Below are 23,131 nucleotides of genomic sequence, written 5' to 3'. Positions count from 1 at the left end.
ATTGGAACTACCTTATGGAACACTGGATTCTGTTCTCCTTACTCTCCTCTCTCGCTGACTTTGGTCCTTTGATGACGGGGTTTTATTATTTATCATACATATGCTTTAGAATATTAATGCAGAATTATGTTTAAACTTTACACAGAACAATTTGTTTACAAAGTTGTAGAAAGACTCAAAACATTCTAAGGTCATATCTGGATTCCCTATTTATTATTTTATTGGCAATGTCATACTGAGGGCAATGCCTTAACTTCTTTGAATGTTTGTTTGCTTTCGTAAAATGGAAGTAACTAAATATGAGAATGTAGGTAATCATCTACCATGATAAAATATTGTAAAGATTAAGATTATACTCTTTGTTGTTAGATAGAACCAATTAATTCTGCAGTTTTCGATAAGTTGTTTAATACTTCAAGGAGTCAGTTAAATGATGGTATTAACGTAATATTTTAGTTAAAACATTAAATGGTGATAATAGTATCTACTTTTTAGACTATGTTATATCCCTAGAGCATAGTATTTATTAAATATTATCCAAAAACATACTGAATAAATTTTCTTTCATTCTTCTGATTGAGGGAGCTATTGCTAATTAAATTCCAAAATTAAGTCTTCTGGAAAAATATAATTAATACGTTATTCAAAATGCATGGGAACCAAGAACATTTGGAGCAGCATGTGATCATGTCCAAGTGCTCTGTGAACACACCAGGTAAAAAAAAAGGCAATGTTCTTAATTTCACCCATTGCACCAAAGGAGGAGGACATCTCTCCACCTTCAGGAAGATGTCAAGTACAAGAGAAGTGAGCAGAGGTGGATTCTACCCATTCATCCTGTGGAAGCACATGCAATTCGAGAAGATGAAGTGAGAAAGCGCATGCAGTACCTGGTCATCTCAGGGTCAGGGAGCAGGCCTAGGTGGTAGTGGGGGTAGGGAGCTGAGAGAAGGAAGCTTTTGTCACACTCAACAGGGGAATAGTGCCTGGGAGAAGCAGGCTTATCACATAGTTTGTTCACAGTGCTGTAAACAGGTTCCGGAGGCCTGGTGATACAAGAGGAAGAGAAAGAGATGCATTGTTAGCACACACACTGAACAATTGCAACTTGTAGCATTTCACCATATGCAAAAGTAAAAATCCAAAACAATGCATGGGTTTCATGAGGATTGAGTTGAATCATTTTAGGAAACAGGATCTCTGGTTAGAAATTAGAACTTTGGCAGGGGGGTGGGGGGAGTGCTGGCCTGGTGGTGCAGCAGTTAAGATGGCACGTTCTGCTTCAATGGCCTGGGATTCACCAGTTCAGATCCCGGGTGTGGGTCTACACACCACTTGTCAAGCCATGCTGTGGCAGGCATCCCACATATAAAGTAGAGGAAGATGGGCATAGATGTTAGCTCAGGGCAAGTCTTCCTTAGCAAAAGGAGGAGGATTGGCAGCAGATGTTAGGTCAGGGCTAATCTTCCTCAAAAAAAAGGAATTAGAACTTTGGCTGACATTTGACATGACTAAAATTCATAAGCCAGATACCTCAATGGAATCACAATGAACCTATAAATGCCATGCCTTTCTGGATAATCCAGTCTAAAACAAACTTTGGGACATAGCTCCTTCTTAAACTTTAGTCTTATCCTTAACGTGAATTTCACAGAGACCTTCCTTGACCACCTTGGCCAGGCACCCTGTTATTTTTCACAGCACCTATTCATACTTCACAATTTTTTTTCTCAGCATGAAATAATCTTTTCTGTTTGTTTGTTTTGTTTAATTTATTATTGCTACTCTTACGACACCATAAATTTTATGAGGACAGAGACTTCACATATTTTGTTAGCCACTTAAAATAGAGTCCAGCACACAGTACACATTCCATAAATACTTGTCGAATGCATGTATGAACAAATATATAAATACAACTTTCCACATTTATATTGCAAATTTTTTGAGGTGGGGTGAGGTTGGCCTTATGCAGGAATCTAATAGCTTATATGATCTGAGTTGTTCTTCCATACATTTATTCATAGATTGTCCCCAAACAATTGATTTCAGAGAGTTTTCCACAAAGCAGATAATCATTTTAGTAAAATTCCTATTAAATGAATTAATGTAGAGATACTGAAACATTATCTAAAATAGCAATGTTTTTATAGTTATTACTTACAATCATACATAGATAAATTTTGGTCAAAGATTCATGTACTACAAAGTCATTGGTTATTAAAAAAAAATCTATCCTCCATTTTAACGCAGTCTGTAATCACTGCAAATGTCTTTGCTTTAAGAAAAGAATTGAAAGCTACAAATTTAAATGGAAGAATTATCTAGCACTTTGGGCCATGGACCCGGGAAGGGTAAGCTTGGCTGGGAAGGTAAGGAGCAGGTCAGGACACAGGGCAATGCCAATGAGGCCATATCCACGTGAGACAGATGGCACCCCATGGGGCCATGAGACACCAGAGGCAGCAAGTGGTGGCCACGTGCCTGAGCAGAGGCACAAGAAGTGTAGGTAGCAAACTCAGTGAGGGCACAGCCCGTATTTCTGCAGCTCCAGCTCCCAGCATGGCCCCTAATAGACAATAGGTGCTCAATCAATGCTTCCTTAACTGAATGCAGAAGGAGAGCAGGGAGGAAAAGAGGATAGGCAAGGTATTAAAAACAAACTTTACCTAATTTGTAATATTACTGTGGCCAGGCACAGCTTAGACACAGTCTAGAGAATTGGATTCTCCCTTAACACAAAGCTTTCCACCACACAGAAAGAGATGCATCGAACTGTTCATTTTGTACAACACTGTAGAGGGGCTCAGGAGTGGGCAGGAGGAATACAGAGGCCTATTCTGTCCTCCAGAGTAATTATCTCAGTGGTAAAATGAGGTACTTTAAAATGGAGCTGGTTTGTTCTATCTGAGTGGCTATTACAGTAACATTTACACGAAGAATTTAAGGTTTCTTAAATGGGATAGCCAAAATTGTTCTTACTTTAGGGAAGCTGGCATATATTCTTAGTTAAGACAAGTACTCCATTTTTAAAAAAAACTTGTACGTTTATAAATTTCTGTTTATCAATTATACACAAACACAATTTATAAGGGTAAACACCAGCCCTTAAAAAAGGAAGTTGCAAAATCATTCTCAGACAGTGTTTTTATAAGTAATTCACTTTGTGTGAAGTGATGTTTTTACCTTTTGGAAAGATACTTTCAGTTAGCTACTGCAATACATGTTTTAAAACAGTCAGATTGGATACTGTTCTTGATTTTTCGGGGGTCTGTTTTTACTTTGTTGATACACTGAACCTTATACAAAGATATGTGCATATTTCCCACTGTCTTGGAGACAGAAAGATCTGTGATGCTGGTCAGATAAAGAAAGTGGCCTTGGGAGATCACAGTCTTTTCTGCACCTAAATGTGGCTGTCCACACAAAAATTCAGCTTGGAAAGGGCTTTGTATTATATCAATAAAATAAGAAATGAGGAGGTATGTATGAGCTCTATAGGAATTATTCTGGGTAGGTTATCACAAGAAGACCTGGTATTATTCTCCAATTTTTCCACTCTGAGACACAGCCACTGTGGCAGAGATGGCTGGATTGCCTCCCAAACACCCATTTACTCCTTTTTCTTATTAATAGAAATTCAATTTCCACTGGTCACTTTTCTGGTAATAAAGACTATTTCTCAGCTTCCCTCCTAGGTAAATGTGGCCCCATGAAAATGTTCAGCCCCATATGATTTGAGCAGAAGGGTTTTGCGAGACTCCTGCAATGGCTGCTTAAAGGGAGGTTGATTTAGTTGGGATCCCCGCAGTTTTGCTCTCTCCTACTTCCTCCCTCTGCTGACCTAGGACACAGTTATGATGGCTGGAGCTTCAAGGGTCATCTTGAACCATGCAGCAACCTTGAGGATGACGGCAAACGGTATAGATACTGGAGCCTAATGGTAGAGTCTGTGCCACAGATGATATGAAGTGACATCATACCATCTCTGGACTACCTACCTCTGGATTTCTTTTATGTAGGATAAAAATAGACTATCTTGTTTAAGCCGTGCAATTTTTTGTTATATAAACAGGACTTAATATTAGCAGATATACTCCTACAAAATGTAAGACTGATAGAATCTACCACAAGGTGCTAATACATTTAATTATGTCAGAGGTTCATCTAATGCCTTCTGTATACACAGAAAAATATAAAGAATACTATTTTCTGACTATATAATTTACAGCCTGTGACTGTTAAGAGAACTGACTGCATCTTTATTTAAAAATATTACATATATAAAATGGTAACTGATCTAAATTGCCAGCACAGGGCCTAAGAATAAAGGAACCAATGACTTCTTTTAGATCATAAAACATTTTCATGATGATGTCATTTCAGTAACATTACACGTTCTGCCTGGGAGGGCTGATTAAATTTTCTCAGTCTGATATTGACTCGACAGACCAAGAAAATGATGTTACCAATTTTCCTCTAGTCCTTTTACCTCAGTAGCACTATATTTTGAGAAAAATTATCAGAATCAAAGCTGACTAATACATAACTTAAGAAGAAAATCCTACTTGTATTGTACTGAACTAAATTAAAGGAAAAAATTTTACTCTGAACACTACAATAAATTCAAGACAAGAAAAATGAGGCCCTGTTGAACTCTTGAGACTTTTACCTATATCCTTTCGGAACCATTTTATGGATATGATATGATTTCGTAATTCACATATTTAGTAGATTTGGGTTTGGAGCAGGCTTAAATACCTTGCACAGTACAAAGAGGCCCTTCTGTCTTTGCCTGTAGGCAAAGACTGCATGTAGTCACTTTCAGAATTGTTTCATAGTGGGTTGATTCCCTCCCTAAGCTTAATTACTCATGAGTCAAAGTCTTGTCAACACAGAGACACAATTACTGATATTGCAGGCTCATTTTTACCTATCATTCAGTTTCTCATTCCTTCCCTATTTGTTTACATATTATATTGTACAGTCACTGGCTAAAGAGTAGACATTTCAAATCCAGTTTCTTTTCTTGATTGTGAGGACACTTGATATTTCAGAAGACAGGTAGATGACAAAACATCAAAACATAAAAAACACTTGATAAAGCCTTCTTGCAATATTGACAACATCCTCTTGCAACTGAACAACTAAATAAAAATATCAGTGAGAATCTCCTTTCAAGTAGCATAAAATGGGGTTCACATTTGAAGATTTCTGTCTGCTAGCTTCATTACAAGTCCTAGGATTCTATTATATATTATGTACTATATAGGCCACAGAACAACATCCAGGAAGTACTACAATGAGCTGCAGGCCAAACATATGGAATGGCACATAGCAAGTATTTGAGAAATGTTTCTTTGAATGAAGGGATAATTTTTTTTCCACCGTTCTCCAGAGAAATAAAAAAAAAGACTTCTAGCTCTTTCAAGGAAGCTGTAAGTTATTCTGAAGCTCCTAACTGGATTTAAAATTTTTAGGCCATCATTAATTCTCACAGGTTATACAGAAGGATGGAAACCCCAATGTGGTCAGTGAGGAACTGACGGCTTTAAGCACTCGGTGAGAACAGTTCATCCACTCTCACAGGGATGGGCTTCACGTATGTGCAAGTCTGGCCGCAGCAATGCCTGTGCCCAGTTCCTGTGAGAGTCACCCATGCGCACATGGCTCCTCAAAGACTTCTCACCCCTGAGTTCCAGAAGGCTTAATACCAGTAGTCAGTATTCTTAGTATTTCCCTGCAGTTACATTTTCTGTGACCTCTCTGCCAGATGGACGAAAAATGTCAATTTATGAGTTGTCACTGGGATCCGGGTGGCAGAAACAGATGCCACCATCATTTCCCATTTATTCAGTAAAGAAGTGCCACGGGGAAATGACTTTCAACAGTGTGAATAAGCCAGTCACAATTGAAAGGGCCTGTTTATCCTATTACAAACCTCCAGAGTTGCCAGGGTCAGAAGGTAATGAATATGGAAATCCAGTCTGAGGTACCTACTAGCACTCTTCATTCTGTGGATGCCCCAGAAGGAGAGAAAAGTAGAGACATTAGTGCAATCTCTAAGTGGATTTATAAACAAATCATTTATCTTTCTGTCTACTTATCAGGGGCATAGATAGATGGCCTTATAGTCTCCAGTGCTGAGCCATCAGCATATATTTGCATATCTATGGGTTTATAATTACAGGCTCTTATAGCACATAATTAGCACACCCTGCCCCTTGATGATCTCTCTCTTCTCTGAACTCCATTAGCACTTGCTATTTGTTCTGCTTCCTTGGCATTTTCAACAGCTAGTCCACAACGCTGGTATATTAGAGGGAGATGCTTCATCTAACCTTCTTCTAAGGAAAACTACATTGCCTGCAACTGCTCCTTCTCCTTTGCCCCACTTGATTCCAACCCAACTTAGTCCCCTCCCTAGCCAAACCTGCTTAGACCAGGATTGGGCCTACAACTCTGCAATCATGACCCGTATGATAGTGGTAGACCGCCCCCCCCCAAAAAAGTTAGGCCAATTGGATTCTCCTATGGGATGTGAATAAAGGAGCAAAAAAATGAATTATCAGTTGGTATTTTAAGGGAAAGATGCAGACATATAGAGGGTAGCTGTAGCTGTGTCCCCTAATTATAGAGCACCAGAGTGAAGCTCCATGAAGTTTTGTTGCAAAAGGATCTAGAGGTTCCTTGAATCCAGAATAACAGTCTGGGTTCATTCTTTAAGGGGCCTATTAGGGCTCATGCTATTGAATTTCTCTGCTGGTTCCCATATGATATTAATTGTAAATGAAAATCGACTACTATCTCTCACCCTATTCTTTTACTGGAGCTTTTGCTTGAAATCAACAGAGTGTAAATAAAACAGGCACTTTGTCTGTTTGTGTTTACTGTCCCTTTCAGATCACCTCAACTAGACCATGCCACTCAAAGACAAAAGACAAAACCTTGGAGTACTATGTAATCCCAATACCAGACTGATCTTGTCTTTAAAATTCTGGTGTTTTATTCATCATGGATTATTTTGCATTAATTGTATTTTCTTAAATATTGCTTTAAAATACTGCTATCCTAATTACTGAATTTTTTGGTGCCCTCTTAAATTTTGCTCCTGACATACATACTTCACTTGCCTCACCCTAGTCCCAGCCCTGTGCCAGAGACAATAAATGTTTAACAGAACGATGATGATGATAATGATGCTGATTGTAAACACTCATCTATGTAGCACCTGAAGATACAAGGTCAAAGAACTAGGACTCCCTTCTTTTAGAGGTAAAAGTCACAGTAGCTCACACTTTACTGAGTTGTCGCTTAAAGTAACTCAGGCTTTACTGTCTCTCCATTAAAGCAACTCCTCTTAAAGCCCACAGGCAGTCTGAGGCAGGGCCCTCACCTCAACGTCATACTTGGTTCACAGGGGTCTTACTTTCACTAGACTATTAGCTCCTAGACGATCAGGACTAAATTTCATTTATCTTTGTTTACCCCTAGCTTTGCTGAATGCAAGAATGTATGAATAAAGCACTGTCATAGAAAAGGAATAGACCTACGATGGAAAAAGTGATCAGTACTCTTTATTCTCTCTTCCAGAGCTAGAACTAAAAGGAAGAATCTACAATTGCAGTAGAAAGGCTTTGGTTCATATATTTGTATGCCTTTGAGCAGAAATTTCTCTGTCATATAAACTGATACGGATAAATCTGTAAACCATTCAGATTCTCCAACCCTCATCCTGCTGTGCCTGTCTTTGGCTGCCCTAAATGGGAAGGGAGCATCCAGTGCCATCCCTACATTAGCAGGCCTTAGAACCAAACTACACTAAGGATGGCAGCCGGGATGCTGAGGGCTTGAATGCCTAAGCATCCCGTTTATTGCCTGACATAATTTGGAGGAAAAGGTCTTTTAACTTTCAAAGGGTGCTTCACGATCCTCTTTACAAACAATACACTGTATTTTGGGCCAAAGATTTGAAGAAGTAAGTATAAGAGGATTGAATTCCAGGGTTCATAGGTCTTAAGAGCAGAATTTTGGGAAGCCTAAAAGGAGCTAGGAGATAAAAGAGAATATAGAACCAGGTTATGAACTATATGGGTTGACATATGAATTTGACATTATAATGATAAGGATTAAGGAATAGGCTGACTTCTCTTACACTGAACTTTAAGTAGAAAAGTGTCAGCCATTTGGTGAAGGTGCTATCAGGAACTAAAGTATGATATAGAGAGATACAGAGAATGGATCGGTGTAGATGCTTTGTAAGAACCCATTCATCCCCTAATTCTAAGCACCATCAGATTGGGCTCCCAAGGACTTTCACTGGGGTCCTTGGAGTAGTTGCCTATTTGCACCGTACTTGCTTAGCTTTTCAACACTTAGCTTCCTCATTTTAATGATATTAAAAGCCTTTTCTGTATACCAGCAAAGTTGTAAACTGTGAAATTACACGCAAAGGTAAATTACTATGAAACAGTGTGGTGAGGGCAAAGAAACAGAGCTAGATTTGGATTCCGGCTCTTCCAAATTCTAACCTATGTGACCTTCTGCTGTTTCTTAACTTCTCTGAGCCTCAGCATCTACAGCTGTAAAGTGGGGAGAGTAGTATCAGCATGAGGGTGGCTGTGAGAAATAGGAAGAATGCACATCAGGCACCTAGCTCAGTGCATGGCACTCACTGTGAGCTCACCAAACAGCAGCCAGTATTATCTTGATTGTTACTCTCAGGCAATTATGCTCACAGATTATGCATAACCTCTGAGAATGTTGCTCCTCAGTCAGGCAGTTCACACATTAGTACTTTAATGTAATGTGGATTCTCCACAGGGGAGGTGAACACAGAAAATAAAAATCAGTGGTTTTTAGGATCACAAAATGCACTGCATAATGATGCCTCCTAAAGACTCACTTCGCTCCTGACATGTAAAATGCAATCGATCCTCTATCATGGGCCTGGAGGTTGATGCTCAAATTTCTCTGAACTTCTCAATTATTATCACTGCCTCCAAGAAGATATCATTCCCAACTCTGACTCCTAATTTGTGCCTGCCCTGCACCTTCACAATGATTTGCTCTCGTCTATGGTACACAGCTGTGGTGTTATATCAACTTGTTGGGCCATAAGTAATTTGCTGTTAATAATAGTCTATGTACCATAATCTATAAAAATTTACTTTTTAAAAATAGAAATTAGGACTGGCTCATCATTTTCTCTATATAAACATCACTCTCAGATATATTTTATTATGTTTGCTTATTGAGGAGAGAAATGGCAGAGTAAGAACTGCACAATTTAAAGTCATTGTGAAAGTTTTGAATTATTAAAGTGCTTTATTTCCTCAAAGAATGTTTGGATTTTAACAAAATTTGGCCCTCTCCTGACAGTGGGCTATAAATGATTCATGGAGTGTTTTATTAGACTAAGAAGTTGAAAGTCAATGACCTTGACAATGGTGACTGTCACAGGTATATTTCCAAAGAGGACAGAGATCATTATACCTTGGTATTAGGTGAGTGTGTCCAGCTACAGTAGTATTTTTGTGGCATTCTGGAAGATGTTGAAACAAATATTATCTAAGATGCACAGGGTCAGTATTATAGCCAGACCAAGGCCTTTGAGACATGGATTTGAATCATTTGAGGAAGGCTCAATATGTCCTATCATAGTGTTTAAACTCATATTTTTGTAAAACTACTTTTAAAGGTTTTTTTTCTTAACTAAACTCATAGGATAAAATTTAAATCTACAAAAAAAGCAGGTTAATAGTTATCTAGCATCTTGACGGAAAAGAAATTTTTAAGCATAAAATAAATGGAAGAAATCACATAAAAGATGAGAGATTTGACTACTACATAAAAATTTAAAACCACTGAAGTAAAAAACCTCATAAACAAGCAATAAACTGGGGAACTATCTGCTCAAATATATTTATCAATATTTTTAAGACGCTCCTACAACTCAATAAGAAAAATCATAAATTTTCAGGAGAAAATAGATAAGGCTGTTAGCACCCAATCACAAAAGAGGAAATACCAATGACAAATAGACACATAAGTATAAATATTTAACCTCACTAAGAATAAAAGCAATGCAAATTAAATGACATGCCTTCTTTGCCTGTTTAAAAATAATAAAGGAGTTTAAAATCAATAAATCACAACTTACTTTTGGTATGGTGAGGTAGACACTCAGATTGCTGGTGCTATGGAGTGTAAAACCCCCTTACAGTATTTCAAGAAAGCAATTTGTCAATATGTTTCAGGAGTTTTAGAAGTAATCCTGCCCTTTGGTTCAACAATTCTACCTCTAGTGTGCAATCCTAAGAAGAAAATTAAAAAATGTGGACAAAGATTTCCACAGAGAAAAAGTCACTGTGGTTTGTTATAAAAGAAAAACGAAATGAAACAATCAAAATGTGCAACAAGGAGACAAAGGTATAAAACATGAGATACGTCCACATGATGGTTTACTGTTGAGCCATTAAAGTTAGTACTCATGAAAAATTTTAATAATGTAGGAAAATGCTTTATTTCATAATGTTGAATAAAATGGAGTACAAAATTGTACCTGGAGCTGTGGGGAGAGTGGGAGGTGAAAGCATCTAATTCTCTACCATTTTGGAGAGACTGAACTAAAGAAATGTGAAAGAAAATGTGGTAGAGAGTAGGGATCCTAGTGTGTGGTTGGGATAGGGTAAAAGAGGGTTTTCTAGGAAGTGGTAATAAATAGCATACACAACGTTAAAGAGGAATCTGAAAACATGTCCCATTTAGGAAGTTTGTTAAAGGCTTGAGCAGGAGATAGACTTGAAAAGGTAGGCAGGTCTTGACTACAACTATAATATCCACAGGAGATGGGAAGCCATGGAGGTTAGTGCTCTTCCCACTGAATGCAACTGAAGGAGTTCAGTCATTTTGTCTGTTCGTTTGTATATTCATTCATTCATTTTATAAATATTTCCAAAGGCCTACTCTGTACCAGGTCCAGGTAAATAGTAGTGAATAACACAAAATGTCCCCTTGCTCAGTGAGCATTCATTTTGTTTGCAAGGAAATTTGATTGCAAGGAACAGAGACTTACTCGAGCGACTTCAGGTAATAGGACATACGTGAATGCAGCCTCAGAAAAGGCTGAACCACCAGAGATCAGTAAGAGTGAGATCGAGCGAGCTGGATCTTTACACCAGAGCTTTCTCACCAAGATAACACCTTTTTGTGTCACTTCTTTCTCCTCTCTCTTTCCACCACTTCTTTAACTGCTGATTTATAATGAGATACTCTTTACCTTATAGTTTTTGCTTACTAATAATGTCGATTTTATACACAACTCACAGTGGGCCATCTGGCCTCTTTTACGTGGTTACCCATTAGCTTCACCTTTCACTGATAGTTGCATATTTGGCTAGCTTTTCAACTAAAAATTCCTAAGAGATAAGTTGATAAACGTAGCTCACTTTTTTGAGTAAGCCACATTATTGGTCACTGGTTGGCCTCTGGATTGGCATCCTCATGGTCAAGTATACACCCTGTCCATTCAGATGTGGCTGGAGGATAAGCCACCTGATCCTTTTGGGTTTGCCCTTTCAGCAGGGCTGTAGAGTAGAGTTTGAATGACAGGAGGAAAAATATGGGGAACATCACAAAGACCCCCTAAAAGAAGGCCCAAATCCTAATATCTCCCCAGTGTTTCTTTCTGCTTATCATGGTATTAAAACATAATATTACAGAACAAAAACTCTTCTTCTAGAATAATCGTTTTCTTTGCTCAGAGGCTTGAAGATTATTTATATCTGTAACCCTTAAACAAAAGGTTTCCAAATTCCATAAGATCTTGAGTTTTAAAATTCACACCTACATAGGAATTTCTGAATATGTTTAGCAAAATCATATCTTCTAAAATAGAAAGCAAAATACTAATTCAACTATATACTTAGTTGCCAATTTTACATTATTAATACAGACTCTATGGGGGAGAAAACCCCTTACACCTTTAACTGAATGAAAGCTCAGCTTGAGCATAACAGCAGATCCCTAGAAGGAAAAATAATATTCAAATGTAATTCTCCATTTATCAACAGGAAGGATGAGGTGGCTTTAACCAAACCTCTTAAGTAGATTTCTCTCTCCTACCTTTGCAATGGTACATTTTTCTCTATTTTATGGAGCTGTTACCATTTACTCTTCCGGGCCTGTTATTGAAGCAGGTTATGAAGATTGCTTGGTGGCCAGAAAGAAAAGATAAGATGTCCACAATAACAAGAAACTGCTGAAGCACTGCCATGCTTTCTTTGGAGAGGACTGCTTACTAAGAAGCACTTCTACTGGGATTTCATAAAGATGCAGACTGAGGTCATTAATTCCAGGGAGTTGATGGTTCACATCCAACTAAAATTTACATATATCGGTCCTTTCTTCCAAGCCTATATGTTAGGAAGTTCCTGTGAACATATGTATAACTTGCTCCTGTTTTCTAGCACAATCTCACTCCTCTTTTTGCTATATGGCCTTCTAAAGTACACACTTGATTGCAGATTTTTCTCTCTTCTAAACTCTCATACAGTATATTCTTCAGTATATTCTTCGTGATTGCCACTTGTTTCTGTACTCTGACATACTTTTAATACTAATAAGAGTAATAATAATTTACAAATATCTTGGGAACTTATTATGAGGCAGGCCCTGTGCTACATATGCTTCATATATCCTATCTCATGTAATCCTCCCGTGGATCTTCAGACTCATATAATACTATTATCTGCAGGCTTAGTGCTACCTTGCCTCTCCTCACATAGCTGACTTGTTAGTGGCAGGGCTGTTCTTTGAACTTAGGCGGGTTGTCTGGCAGCAAAGCTTGAGGGTGTAACCATTATATTTTGGGTTTTTTCTAACTCTTTTTCTAGCATCTACTTTCCCTCAAGGATCTAATTATATTTCTTGGTCATCTTGGCAATTATAGCTTCTGTTTTAAAGGCAGTAAAGAATAAAACAAAGAGAGCAAGCTGTGAGTCTGACCATCTAGATTCAAGTTTCAGCTCCATCACTTATAAACCATGTGATCTTGGGCAATTTGTTTACCTGTATGCTTCAGTTTCTTCCCACATGGGCAAGAGGAGTGCCTATCTCTTAGGGCCTTATGAGTCTTAGACGAAATGATGCTTGAATAGCACTTAGCACAGTGCCTGGCAGGCACTCAGGAAATGTTAGGACTACCACAGGTATTTAAACAGGAAATCTGGCACTTGGCCACCTGGTTTGTACATTCATCTCTTGTCATTTTTGTGGATGTGAATTCATTCTTAAGAGATGATTTCCTCTTATGATGACAAAAACATGTTTTTGGCCATGCCCAGGGTTGCCAGATTCAGCAAATGAAAACATGTACAGAATGCTCAGTTAAATTTGAATTTTGGTAAACAATGAATAAATCTAATATAAATATTTTAATATTGCATGGGTCATATCTATAGTAAAAACTATTCATTATTTATCATTGTCTAAATTCAGTGTTTAAATTCAAATTTAACTGGCTATCATTACTTTATCTGGCAACCATCTGGCCCCTTGCCTTGAAAGCTCCCCTCTGTTGCCACTACCCTGCCTTCCAGCACATTCATTCACACTGTAGTATAATTTACTTGTTTACTCTGACTCTCCTTTTGGTTTGCTGCATTCTTTAAAGTCAGCAAATATGCTTAATTTACTTTTGTTTTCCCAGAGCACAACACTATATCTTTCTTTATATCTGCACCCAAACTCATATCTATATCAAAGCTCTACATAAGCATGCAGATATATACTCTTTGAATGAAAATCTGATCATATTTCTTATGCTACTGCTTTTATCTTTAAATTTTACAATGTATATTAGACATCCTTCCAAGTCAGTACACATAGCACCATCTACCTTTTCTCTAACAGCTGCAAAGGCCCTCTTCATACACTCATGGTGGAGGTATAAACTGCTGAAACTATGACCCAGAAATCCCACATCCAGTAATCTGTCCTACCAAATTGAGTCCAATAGGTATACATAGAACACCATTGTCACAAAGTTTATAAAAGCAAAACACTGGAAAAAACAGATATTTTCACCAGTATTGGACAGACATGTAGGCATTAAACATTGCTGTGGAAGCAGATTTGATGACATGGAAAAATATTCACAACATATTGTTAAGTGAAGAAAGCATGTTACTTGATACATATACAGTTTAATCTAGTTTTTGTAAATGAAAAATATAAAGTATGAGCCCAATTTTGTGTCATAGGTAATGAGAAAAAGAGTTTGGAAGCATATGCTAGGAAATTTGCTGAATATCATTTCTGGGAAATATGTCTACATAAAATTTTTATTTTCTCTCAATATTGCATGTTTGCTAAATGACATTTAAATGACATTAAAAATTGTTCATCATATAAGCTGAGAGATAAAAAGCCATAAATCTGCATAATTAGTATGATGCCAATTTTGTAAGAAGCATATCTGTATGTCTATATGGAAAAGCCACTGAAATGTTAACAGTGCCTTCTCTCAGTGGTGGAATTATAGGTGCTTTTGACTTCCTTAATTATATTTCTTGTATTTTTAAAATAGTTTTCTACTCCAGAGGACTGTTAGAGATTTGTATTGGGTCTTGTTTAATTCATCCCCAAAGATCTTATATTCTCAAACAACTCATAGATAGGAAATATAAATTTTCCCACCTTAGGGCTAGTTTTTCATTAATAATGAACAACTTTTATTTCTACGTGATGCATAGGTGCTAACAAATATTATAAGAGTGGTAAAGCAGCATTATGAATAATTGGTTATGACTAACAGGATGGTTTAAGTGGCTAAATTACCGTGTTTGCTATTTAAATTTGCCAGAATCTCAAATGTCTTCAGTTATGCAAATACATTCAGTTATTAAGAAGATTCCAGTTAAAGTTTAGTCTACTTTAGGGAAATTATGTGCTAGCTAAAATCTTTTTATAGAAATGATGGCAATTAAAACAAATTTATAGCAACTGTAGTCTTTTTTACCAATGCATCTCCTCATTCATTTAACATATATTTACTGTACTTTGAAAACATACAGGGAGCTATGAACATGGTAGAAAGAGCATGAGCTTTCAGGCTACAAGATCTGGGTTTGAATACTGTTCTGCGACTTACTTAGCTGTGTGACTCTGGGAAAGTTACCTGCATTGCCTTAATCTTGGCTGCCTTATTTAGAAAATGGCTTCATAAGACCTGCCGCCTTCTAGGACTCCTATGAGATTAAATGAGATAAAACCTTAACAAATCACTTCTATATGATAGGCACTCAGTAAATAACTATTTTTATGTACCAGATACTAATCTAGGTGATGTGGAAGATAAAAATCTTATCCAGAGATAGATTCTTCCCTCATGCATAACTTTGTCTTGGAGAGAGGATGAGAATATGTGTGTGTATGCACACTCGTATGTGTGTGTGTGTGTTTGATAAAATAAAGTTAAAAATGGTTAAGTGTGATGGGAGGGAAAGACAAACTGTCTTGGGGATTCAAATGAAGAGAAAATGCTATCCAGCAGGGAGAATTAGGGAGAATTTTATGAGGAAGTATCATTGGAACTGGGCCCTGAAAAATGGATAGTATTTGGACATGTGAAAATGAACAGGGAGGTGGCTAAGGGAAGCAGATGATGCTGCAAGAGCCAGCAGGGAGGCTGGCAAAGCAAGCTAGTTATCTGGTTAAGTTGGTTGGAGCATGGGGGCATACAGGGGAGAAGTAGAAGATATGTCTGAAAATATGGCAAGGCACAACACATGATACCATTTATAGCAGAGCTTCCATTTTAATAGACGAAATAAACTTTCTCAGATCTTGGGGACATTAAGTGGGTTACATATACTTGAGGGATTTTAGAGATAGTTAATCTCCTATGTGGTGACACATTTTAGTGAAACACAGACCAAGTGTGAGTCCCAACTCTACTACCTATTAGCTGTGCAAATTTAGACAAGTCACTTAATCTTTCTGATATTCAGTCCTATACATTTGTGATAGCACATGACAGGACTACTGTAAAAATTAATAGAATAAAGTATCCAAAAGACTTATCAGAACGCTTGGCATTAGCAGAACTCAGCTAATATTAATTGTACTCTCCACAGTCACCAGATTATTCTCACCATTTCTCAAACCTCCTCTCCCTCCCTGCCAAACACACTTTTGAGACAATCTTACCTTTGGCCCCCCTGTTCATGTTCTGAGGAGTTTTAAATAAGAGGTCTCTCCTTATACACTGTTGGCCCAAGTATTTTAAGAACATTGAGTAAGAGCACAAATTACACAAAGGGATGAGATGATTGGTATTGAAGTCCACCTGGGGAGAGACTCCTGGCCTATCTTGAGGATCCAGAGAAGACTGCATTTTTGGAGAACTCAACTGGACCAGTACATTCATTGAAAGTCAGAGCTGCTATTAAGTGAACTACTGGAATGAAGATACAGCAATAATGAAACCAGATAGAGGAGACTTTCCTTTTTCTTTTTAAGATTATCAATAGAGCTGAAGCTTCCATCTACTATATCTAACCAATCTGGAATAGATTCAGCAGATGGAAGAAATTTTAGAATGGTACATTCTGATCGTAGCTAAGATGGATACCAGGTAGCCAAACTGCATGAGGGTCATAATAAAAAATAGGCACAGTGAAAAGTCATGGTTGAAACATCAAAGAGCCAGTGGACTCCATAGGTTTGTGTCAAGAATCTTGAGATCAATTCAGGATACCTCAGTGCCCAGCAGTGTGGAATGCAGAATATAGAGTTTAGAGTAAAGTCATTCTGTAATCTTCTCCTTTGTCTCCACGTGAAATATTCTGTAAAATCTACATGACTTGCCTGGGCTCTGGAATTGGATATTTTGGGTGGTGAGGTAGGGAAGGGAAGTAGTTGAATTTAAGATTACTGCAATAATAGAGGATCCTCAAATTCCCCACTCACTATTTGGTCACATACATCATCACCTTTAAGTTTCACAGCAATATTCTTTCACAGTGTTTATTACCTATAGCTTTTGGACAAGGAAACTGAGGCTCAGAGAGGCACTGATGAGGAAGTGGTCAAACTGCAATTTGAATGCAGGTCTATTTGGCTCCAATGTTCACTATGCAATACTTCACTGAAGGATACAAGTGGGGAAACATAAAGCAAAATAAGAATTGCCCATAGTGTATGGTAGTTGCATGCATTGTTGAATCTCTGTGTTTGTAGAGGAATCTAGATCTCTGGGTTCCCATGAGGAGCATCTAGTTGCACACAACAGATCCAAGGTAGGAAGGTGGCAGCCTAATATGGGTGTGGAAGTTGGATTAGAATTCTCAATTCACTTCCCTACAGCCTCTATTTTTCTTCTTTGGCACCTATGATAGGTCCATGAGATGAGCAACAGCTACTTCTGACTCTGATATGTATTTAGTCACAAGGATATTGTCTGTTCTGCTGTAAGGGGGTAACTGTGTACTTAAGGAACCTACAAGTATCTAAGATTCTTTTATAAAAACAGTCATTTCAATAGGAAAAGGGGGGTTAGGGAGTAGAGTGTTTCTGAATTGGACTAACATAAGCCACTTTTTCTGAAGCAATATAAATAATAAATGAGGGGGGTAGGATAATTTATTGAAATATTAATTTGTGTTTTGAACTTGCCATGTTTTTTCTGTCCAAAATTCAAAGCAGATAATTAGGACTTTGTATTCCCAAGCCTCGCTGGAGATTTGTGCTACAGGAGGGAAAGCAGTATTTTCTCGAAGAAACTCTCTTCCAGCTTTTTGTTCTTCAAAATCTGAGCTCCTAAAGGATTAATATTCAGGGAGGACTTTAAAAGGAGAATCGGGCAATATAGAGGCCTATTATCAGATGTAATTTGATTTAAAGGAAATAAAGTAATGTGCCATTTTTTTAAAAAACTGTGTTTATAGAATAAAATGCATACCTGCTACAGGTGTGGTGTATTTAAATAGCTAGCACTTTTAATTATAAAATCTAAACACCACTGAACAAATTCCACGTTTGGCAACTCTTGCTCAAGAGCAATGCCCTTTCCTTGCACATTACTACCAGTACTGTCAGTGGTTAGGGTCATCCGATGTTTCTGTGAAAACTTACTCTCTGGGAGAAATGCCTGTCCATGTTTTCTTCTAATGTGCTCCATTTTGCTTCTGCTTCTGGGGATATAATTATTCTGAAGTCAAAGACATAATGAATTTAAGTCAGCATTTCCAAAACCTGCCTGTGCATCAGAATGACCTGTGAGGGTGTTTGTTCTGTTTTTAATACTAATGTCCCAGTCCTTCCCCGGACACCCAGATTTGGCAGATCTGGTGTGGGGATCAGGACTCCACGTTTACCAAAGTTTCACAGGTGACTGATGGGCTGTCAGAGTTTCCAACTACAATTTTAGATAGTAGATCTGTTCTTTTTGATAAAGGTAAGAAGTCATTACATTTTTGAGTTGCATTATCTCTTTCAATTCCAACTGAAACAAGATAATAAGTATTGCCCTAAATTTTTTTTACTTAATGATAGTATTTAGCCGACAAATATTAATATCTGTAAAGTGTAAATATTAAGTTCTTTTTTCAAGGGTAGGTAAGAAATACTACCTTTATTTCACCAGTGATATATACATAGATATCTGATACGATATATATCAGATATATGATATGATATATAGATATCTGATATATATACAGAGATATGTACATAGATATATATCATATATAGATACATATATTGATATATATCAGACACGATATATATCTGATATGATATTTATATTATGATATATGATGATATATATGAGGATATATATATGATGATATAGATCAGATATTTTATATAAATATACAATTTTTGTAAGCAGAATTTAACCAAGTATTTCTCTCTAAGCTACAGAAGACAGTGGTTCTGGGGAAGATCCTACTTTGCTTTAGCCAAGTAGACCACATTCCCACTATGAGTTCCACGCCCAGTTGCAACTGCTATACTGCTCCCTTTAGTTCTCATGAATTTAAACTCAGCATAACCTTATTAGAGCTACACTCAGCATTATATGGATTTGGATATATACTGTATGTGAAACTTTGTCCAACCATACATGGTCTAATCTAATGATACACAGTGAAGCCCTGGAATTAATGCTACCCCTGGGAACTGAGAGGTGTCATTATAGATGTTGCTATGGATATACTTGATTTCTGTGCTCAAATCATGAGGATATGCAGAAATAAACACTGTATTTCCTTAAAAAATTTTATGGTGCCTGCATGGTAAATCTGAGTATTTGGGGAAGGTACATATTTGTGTTTACTTAACATTCTAGAATATTTAATTTTAGAGTTCTTAAATTAAAATAAGTTTAACACAGACTTTTCTTTCTTTATAACTTTTATAGTTAGGTCTGGTTTTGAATAAATTCTTCTTAATTAAGATCAATATATATTTTTAAAAGGTTTTGAAATATAAAAGAAACATCACTAAATCAACATAAAATCTCAAAATTGAATTTTTAAGGCAAATGTAAGTATAGTATAAATCTATGTTTTATTGGCTACTTGGAAGCTGCTTCCCCTTCATTCACTTCCTGATCTCATTCCACCATCCCTAACCAGCACTGCTAATCACCACAGCTGTGGCCAGGCCTGTAATCACCATGGTGCCCTGAATTAGAAGTCAAAGCTAATAATAATAATAATAATAATAGTTAACCTGAATGCAGCTTATTTTGTGCTAGGCTCTGTTCAAAGTGTTTTACATAGATTACTTCATTTAATCCTGGCAATAATCCATGGTATAGTCCCATAGATGGGAAAGCAGACACAGAGAGGTTACATAACTCATCCAAGGTCAAACAGCTAGTAAGTGGTGAACCCAGAGTTACTCTGACTCCAAAATTTGTGCTCCTAACCAAGATGCTACCCTGCTTCTGGATTTGCCACTTACTTTCAACTTGTCATGGGGGAAATCATGGAATCTCTATCATCTCAGATTCTCAATCTCTTAAACAGGTATAACAACATCTCTCTGCCCATTTTGTATGGTGTTATAGGAAGTAAATGAGAAATAGAAAAATATCTGTGCAGTACTAGACAGATATAAGGGTTACCAACACTATTATAAATTCAGAGCAAGGCCTCACATAATTGACTTTGAAATCTCTGGCTACCACATTTATTTCAGCTGTTTCATTCTGACTTCATCTCCTGTCTCAAGATGGTAAATGAGACTTTAGAAAAAGATTAGGGGAAAGAAAATAAAGCAAAATATCAGACTCCAATGGATCAGTTGACAGCACTCCCATTAGGATGCAGTCTACATGAGCAAGAACTTACATCATTCTACTTCAAGGTCAACCTAATTTAAAAACATCTAGGATGACGGTTGACATTTAAATATTTACACAGAGGCACATATACTCACAGGACTGCTAAGTTCTTTCAGTAAGGATTTAAACTGCTCATTAAGGCAACTATATGGGGTCTGGTGTTATAGCCAAAATGACAGACATTAAGGACTGAACCCCTGCCTGGAACTGCACCATCCAGGAGGTCTTACTTCTTCTTGAGGAAAGCTGATTGCCTCCCCCGAATAGGTTGTAAGTGTTGCTGGGAGGAGACAATGATACAAAACTTTAGCTCTACCTTTGTGGACAAAAGAAAAATCAAAGACTAACATGAAGCACAGAGGAGACTCCAGAAATCTTAAAGCTAATAATGCCACCCATGCAGTGCAACAAAAAGAGCCTGACTTTGGAGTTAGCTTGAATCCCGATCCTGTTATGTATCAGGTGCATGACCTTTAACAGCATGGTCAAAGACACAGATCCTGGAGCCAGGCTGAATGTGTTCAGATTCCAGCTTTGCTAATTACTAGATCCCCACTGCGTAATCAGCATCTCACTTGATTGCCTTATCCACATCGCACATTTAACATTTCCAAAAACAAACTCTTGATATTTGTCCACAGTCTGCCCTTCCACAGTCTTCCCCTTCTTAGTCATAACAGTTCCACGATGCTGCTGCTCAGGCCACAAACTCTGATGTCAGCCCCACTCTAGTTCACAGATATTACTCTATCATCTTCTGGCTTGCATTAGTTTTCACAAGAAATCTATTTTTATTATGTTCCTTTCTTCATAATGTCTTTGGGCTTGGTTGACACTCTTAGACCAATATGACTATAATTTTCATCAAATGTTTAAAATTTTGACTATTTGATACTTCAAAGTCTGCTTTTTCTGGTGCCACAAGTCACTGGAATGTTTTTTTTTTTTTTCAGTCTTTTTACTCGCTGTGTTTCATTCGGATAAGTTCTATTGCCATGCTTTAAAGTTCACAATTCTTTCTTTTGCAGTGTCTATTGTGATATTAATTTCCATTTCAGATACTATTTTTTTATCATTCAATGTTTAATATGGGTTTATTTCATATCTTCCATTTCTCTCCATTCACATTTCTTTCCCTACTCTTTTGAGAGATTGACCATATTTATAATAGCTTGTTAATCTTCTCGCCTGCCAGTTCCATCATTTCTATCATTTCTGGGTCTGTCTCTGTTGGTTGATTTTTCTCTTGATCATGGATCATATTTCCTATGGAAGGGCAGGTTGGGGACAAACATCAAGAGTTTGCTTTTGGAAATGTTGAGCGTGCCATGTCTATAAGGCAACCAAGTGAGGTGCTGATTAGGCAGTGGGGATTTAGGCATTTATCTTAAAGAAATATATAATCAAGAGATGGGGTCAGAAAGATTGTACAAGCATTATGTGTAATAAGAAAATCCTAGAAACAACCTAAATGTCCAAGAATAGGAAAGTAGTTAAGTAAATTATGGCTCCTCTATAATATACAGCTACTAAAAATACGTTTTTGAAAACTACTTAAGGACGTGAAAAAAATGCTCAAGATACAATGTTAAATTTAAAAAAAAAAACACTGTACATAGTATGGCCCAAATTTTATAAACAAATATACAGATATAGAAAAAAACCTCAAAGGAAATATATCAAATATTAATAATGATTATCCTTTTGTGGTGATATGGTAACTTTTATTAGTTTTTCTTTATTTTTATTATTTTACATCTTTTCTACAAATACACATTATTTTTACAATTAGGGAAATTAATAAAATAAGACAGAACTTACTGGAAAGAAACAAAGAGGTATAAGACAATAAAAGGGGTAAGAAATAGATATAAAGATTGAAAAGGATGTGTGGGGAAAATATATGAAGGCAGTATTTTTTAAATGGTTTTTTACTCAGATATAGCTTGCTTCATTTCTAGATTAATTAAATTCCCTAGAAGCAAAAAGTGAATGATGCAAGCCAAAACTTATGAAATTTATAAGTCTATAATATATAAGAATATAAGTCTTTGGAATACAATAATTGTACCCCACAATTTTCTTATATTTTGTTAAGGTAATCATTAATATTAATATGGTAATCTTACCCACAGCAGCTAGTGATATAGGAGATTGCAAGAGGTCACTCAGGGATTTGTTGTCATGGATAATTTTCAAAGTACATATCCACATGTGGACAATTAGGAATCAGCTGACTTATATTTACTAATACTTTACTGACATACAGATGTGGAAATAAACTCCTAGAGGAAGAGGCCATGTCTGCTTGTCTTGAATCATAATACACACTCTGTTTCAGTATCATACAGATAATGGCTAGAAATAAGCTGCACATTGTGTTGGTGATATTAGTTAACTTGCAATGTAAGGGGACAGGGGTCATTTAATGGTTGATTACTTCTACAGTGGTCACTCCAAAATTCTCCATTGCCATCATTTATCCTTTTTTGCCTCAACCAGCCAAGGGTGAACTCATTCTATTAAAATGTAATACAGCATTCATTAAATAACTATCTACATGGTATTTGAATTTTACTTCTATAACAACAATAGATGTGCAATAGATCAATGTGCAACAACCATCTTCCATAAAATTATAAGGCCTAGTGTTGTGTGTTTATGTCTGGCTAATTTATTAGGTACATAGGAAATGATAAATATCTATAAAAGACAGTCTTAGAATCATCATTATTGTTTCATTTTTCTTAACATTAAATTCATTTCCCCAACAGC

General features: G+C 36.8%; 1 protein-coding gene across 29 annotated transcripts in view; it reads right to left on the bottom strand.

Annotated features, from left to right (window-relative positions):
• Positions 1–23,131, bottom strand: part of DLG2 (discs large MAGUK scaffold protein 2) — a 1,809,506-nt gene that overhangs the window by 415,364 nt on the left and 1,371,011 nt on the right. For 21 of the 29 annotated variants that reach the window (XM_044753763.2, XM_070490528.1, XM_044753762.2 and 18 more), the window contains one exon: positions 891–1,046. The exons of the other annotated variants lie outside the window; for them this stretch is intronic. In XM_044753763.2, coding sequence (XP_044609698.1) covers positions 891–1,046 — 156 coding nt within the window. The remainder of the gene's footprint in view (positions 1–890; positions 1,047–23,131) is intronic. 29 annotated transcript variants of the gene reach the window in all.

The sequence above is a fragment of the Equus asinus genome, chromosome 20 (genome assembly GCF_041296235.1).
Source record: "Equus asinus isolate D_3611 breed Donkey chromosome 20, EquAss-T2T_v2, whole genome shotgun sequence".
NCBI lineage: Eukaryota > Metazoa > Chordata > Mammalia > Perissodactyla > Equidae > Equus > Equus asinus.
Note: the sequence above shows the minus strand (reverse complement) of the source record. Positions and strands in the feature narration are given on the sequence as shown.